This window comes from Priapulus caudatus, unplaced genomic scaffold (assembly GCF_000485595.1).
Source record: "Priapulus caudatus unplaced genomic scaffold, Priapulus_caudatus-5.0.1 Scaffold1231, whole genome shotgun sequence".
Classification (NCBI taxonomy): domain Eukaryota; kingdom Metazoa; phylum Priapulida; class Priapulimorpha; order Priapulimorphida; family Priapulidae; genus Priapulus; species Priapulus caudatus.
Genome location: NW_014578292.1, coordinates 70622 through 76013, shown reverse-complemented (window position 1 = coordinate 76013; position 5392 = coordinate 70622). Strand labels below are relative to the sequence as shown.

The following is a 5392-nucleotide window of genomic DNA, read 5'->3' as shown; positions in this document are numbered from 1 at the left end:
TGAGTACTCTACATACAACGAAATAAAATATCTGGGTGACACATGCATAACATAATATAGTGATAATTATGACTATCAAGTGTGGGAATATCATTAAAAAGCATAATAATCAAATAAGGTATCCTCTAAATCCATCGCAGACCTTCTACTGGATGCCATGTTGACAAACACCTCGCGAGCAGGGTCGGGTTCGGTGGATCGAGATCCGTGGATCCGACCAAACAAACAGTCAGATCCACGGATCCAGTGGATCGAGATCCGTGGATCCGACCAAACAAACAGTCAGATCCACAGATCCAGTGGATCGAGATCCGTGGATCCGACCAAACAAACACGCCCTTAAACTATAGTCCGATCAGGTGCCCATTGTCAGAAACAAAAGTAGTCTTAGCATTAGCCGTAACATTAACTCTGACTTGTAGACCGTTGACAGACACGGTGTAAAGCTACAAGAATGAAAAATCCTAGCAAATTCCCTCTTAACGATACGAGATCCTAGATCATCTCGTAACTTTAAAACTAAAAAGAAAATAACAAGTCTGCGAATGTAATGCAGGGAGTACAGTAATAACCCGCGTATAAGAACATAGATTTTTCCAAGTTAGCCTCAACATGTTCTTATATAAATGGTGCTTACTGAAAAATTAGGCTCAAAAGGTTCTTAAATAGGTTCTTAATTGTTTCTACTTTTAATATGTATAAGCTTATACTTGATTCAAATTGTGTTAAAATTTTCTTACAAGAACTGCAATTTTTGCTAAAATTTTAATACCCATGATGGGCTACAGTGTAAGTTTTTCAGTGCTTACCATACTGTATGATACAGTGTATCCAAGGAAACAAAACAACATGCAAAAAGATGCGTGTTTCTTTTTAAGTCTTCATCTGCATGAAAAATTAAGAACCTTAGCTACTTTAAAATCTTAGCCTAAAACAGGTTCTTATGTAAAGGGGTCTAAATGGGAAATTTTAGCCTAACATGTTCTTAAAATCTATGTTCTTATACGCAGGTTATTACTGTAGTCAGTTTTATATAGTTGCTAATAATATTGTTACACTTGGTGACATCCATGTGTGGGAACTTGGAAGTACATGATATTGAAATTATTTCTTTGAATTTAAATTGAATAGGGTCATCAGTGCACTAGTGAGACTTGTATTGATTGACACTACAATGGATACAGAAATCGATGATTCTTTATACAGGTATGTATTGCTTAACTCTTCATGAATATATAATTGTATAGGAAATAACCTATTTAAAGAAAAAATATATGGTGCTTTACAGGGGTAGAAATAAGGAGAAAAAAGAGATGGTCCACAGGACCATCTAGTTTGAAATTTATATGGTCCTCCTAAATTTGAGATGGTCCTAAATTTCAAATTGTTCTCTAAAAGTAATGCGGCATGCAAGCGTAAGAAATAGATTTTACATGGTGATAAAATGGTTTAATTATTCGATCACCTACAATGAATGTATAAAAACGATACAGTAATTATTTATTCACTTTAATAGTATATTGGTTAATAAAGTTGTTTCAGTAGAATTTAGTTGAACCCATAACACCGGAATATAGTATGTCTCAAATATTTCTTAGAAGCACATTCATTCATTTAATACAGTTAACATTCTTTCAGTCAAGCAGTTAATTCAAGCGATTATAAGCCTTCTTGGCACACTCCATCATGTCCATCTTATCTAATATTTGTTCATCTTCTTCTTCAACATAATCCTCACTATCTTCGGAATATTGCACGTGAAACTTCAACGAAAATTACCGTAAAATGGGACCAAAATATTTAATGGTCCGTCGGACTTTGAAAATCTGATGGTCCTCCTGATTATGTGATGGCCGGGACCATCGGATCATCGCTTATTTCGACCCCTGCTTTCTAAAAAAAATTTCTTTTCATGAAATGTTTGATGAATGGACATAAATCATTATCCAGTAAACTGGATATAATGTTGGCTAGTTGCTTATAATATCACGTGCTATTAGTTTTTATGTCAATGTGTTAGTTGGTTTATTTGTGTGACCATTTTGATTGAAACACTTCGATAAGCAAAATTGTGATTTAAAAAGGTATCATATTAAAGCTATCGATATTTGCTCTGTATATATTCGAAAGTTTATTAGTTCTTAACTAAATATTATCATAGAACTACAGCATACAACTAAGCATCCTTGTAATAATCATCGTTGAATATATTATCGCTGCAGCCGGCAACGATATGTCCTGGGAGATAGTGCAATGCAGAAGATGGCTAGATCCAATGTTCTCATTGTAGGACTTGGAGGACTGGGAGTCGAAATAGGTGCGGCAAAGTTTAGCACATCAACTTAATTCTAGCAGGGGTTAATAATGAACATAGTGAACAAAATTTGTCACATTTGAACTTTGTTAGCTTCAATCTTTGTCACCTTTGTCATTTGTCACATGTGACATTTGTGAAATATGACACATTTGTCATTACCAATCACTGATACTACTAGGTCATTCCATCATGTGAGACATCGTGTTTTATATTGTTATGTCATACGGTGTAAGAATCAAATTCCTCTAAATTCTAAATAACATTGATAGCGGGTGTAAAGTTTTTATGAATTTTTAAATCTTGAATCTTGTTTTTCATAATTGTTTTTTTTTGCATGCAGCAAAGGACATCGTCCTTGCCGGTGTAAAGGTAAGATAATAATTTTATTAATAATTATAGATTCTCAATTATTATGTAATATTAGATTAGGTATTTCTTGCTAGTGCTCGTAGAGTCAAGCATTTAATAACAAGACGGCGTAAGATTAGCGGAACCATCTTTTGTCATGTGTGTGTGCGCAGTTTTTTTTATGCAATGTGTATTTTTGCATTGCATCATGAGGATAATCGTGGATGCTTATGAATAGCAAAGTCGAATAATTTTGCAGAGTCTTACGGTGCAAGACTGGAAAGTGGCTACATACCATGACCTAGGCACTCAGTTTTTCTTGACTGAAGACGATGTCATCAACCAAAGAAATGGGTAGGTCACGCGTCAGTTAGTCGACTGTAAGTTAACATTGTTTTAAACAGCCTATACTGTAAAATAGATTTGTCTTTGAAATGGGTCGACTAATGAAATTAGTAGGTCAAGTGTTTCTTAGTCAGCAGTGTGTTTAATATGTGTATTGGCTTTGCAAAACAGCCTATACTGAAAGTCTTTGAAATGGCCAACCTAAACAAACGTGTAGGCCAAGTAACAGTTCAGTGGACTGTGTATTTAACATGTGTATAATATGTTTTGTTTCTAAATAGCCTTTACTGAAAAATTGATTTGTATTTGAATTAGTGTGCAGTTGAGTTACCGACTCCCATGTGTAACGTATTGCCGTGAACATGTCTATACAAAGTATTAGTATTTGCATAAAGTCACAAGTATTGGTATGTTTTACATGTGAGCATTATAATGCGTAATACCTTCACTTCTACATGTTTTTATTCCGTAACAAATTGTTATAAACGGTGGCATAACTATAATTTATACATAGTGTAATGATCCATATTTAACAGGTTTTCAAATATAAATTCCTACATTTATACGTAAATTTTCTTGCACGAATATATTAAATACCTGTCAATGTTTTTAGCTCACCTTGACATCGTCAAGATGAGCTATTGCCATGGGTCGTCGTCCCTCCGTCCGTCCTTCCGTCAACATTTGGTTACGGTCAACGATAACTCAGGAACCGTTTGACCCACATGTTTGAAATTGGGTATAGTTGTTACTGCTATGGTCGCGTTTTGAACGTCCTATTTTGGAGCACGCTAGTTGATGTACTTTCGAGCCACGGCAATTTTTTGGCAAAAATGGGAATTGCCATTAGTCAGTTCAGGTTTAACGGATTTTGCACATTTTTGGTATGTGAATGAATAAGGGCCAGGGGTTTTGATATTTAAAAAAAAATTAAGCAAATTAGGTAGGTTTTGGCAATTATATAGCATATTATATAGACACGCAGATAACAGTCTGTGGTGTCACACTCGTCTGGTTCGTTTTACAAGATTTCATTGACAATATTTTTAATGCAAAATTGGTATTTCCTTTCCACCCTGTCGATAAAACGTCTATATTAGAGTAAAGTTTTACAAAACATGTCGGAACGCAGCATAACCTATTTATTTCGAACGCCATCGCTAAGAAACATCAAAGCGGGCATAGCGCCATCTACCGTCACAAATTGTGATTCATTTTGGTTTATAAATTATTATTGCGATATACAGATGGCAACCGTGTGCTACCGCCTAGAAAAACTTATACGAAGTAAACACTTCCATGCAACCAATTAACCTTTGACAAAAGTTGTGTTATGGGCAGGGAAACACCATTGTCACGTGGTATATAGCAGCTACGTGGAATAAGCGTATCCTCTCAATCTTGCACGTTACACATCGGGAGCTCCGCTTTTAGGCAGTGCTTAAATCTGAATATTATAAAAACGTTAAATGGCTATCATTTAGGTGTAACGCCATCACTCGCCCACATCTCAGACTTTCACATCTCAAACATTTATTTTCACATAAAAAATTACACATATAATTATCAAGAGTATATAATGGGAGTTCTTCCATATATACTCTTCATTTCTATAATGTACGTCAATGGTTGCTCAATTAAAACTGACTTCTTCTCACTCACTCATTTGTGTCTTTTTTTGTGGTGAGCTACAGTGTCATTGACACTCTTATTAAAATAGTTCGCATCAGAATGAAAGGCGACCAGCTTATACTGTGCTAGAATGGAATTTAGATGGAGAATACCCACAAAGGCTATAGACTCAATATCTTATGCAATCTTATGTAACCACGATAGTTTCTTACTGTGAATCTTGACTGTCAATTATCCCATTTATGTTTTGACAGGGTTGGTACGATAACAACTACTGTATTAAACAGGTGTTTTGAACTGCTTTAAAACAAAGTGTTTTCTGCTTGAAAAAAACTCGTATTTTTTGCAGATAATGGCGAATGAATACATTATTTTAATTTCCAAAACTTCACCCTAACCCCCACTCCACCCCACCCCTCCCCACCCTACACACGCGCACACTTGCTCTTGCTCGCATGCACGCACGCACGCGCACACACCCATGCACCCCACACACATACGCACACATCGCACACACACACAAACACACACACACACACACACACCACACACACGCACGCACGTACGCACATGCACGTACACGCACATACACCACACACACACACGCACACACACCACATATGCACACGCAAACATGCACACACACGCACGCGTGCACACACGCACACACATGCATACGCACACACACACACACACACACACACACACACTCACACACACACACACACACACACACACACACACACACAC

General features: G+C 36.4%; 1 protein-coding gene across 1 annotated transcript in view; it reads left to right on the top strand.

Annotated features, from left to right (window-relative positions):
- The first annotated feature begins 1134 nt into the window (after window positions 1-1134).
- The window catches only part of LOC106815903 (ubiquitin-like modifier-activating enzyme 6), a 38156-nt gene continuing 33898 nt past the window's right edge, over window positions 1135-5392 (top strand). Inside the window, exons 1-5 of the mRNA XM_014820430.1 lie at window positions 1135-1206; window positions 2223-2317; window positions 2658-2686; window positions 2925-3019; window positions 3387-3417. Coding sequence (XP_014675916.1) covers window positions 1175-1206; window positions 2223-2317; window positions 2658-2686; window positions 2925-3019; window positions 3387-3417 — 282 coding nt within the window. The 5' untranslated portion in view covers window positions 1135-1174. The remainder of the gene's footprint in view (window positions 1207-2222; window positions 2318-2657; window positions 2687-2924; window positions 3020-3386; window positions 3418-5392) is intronic.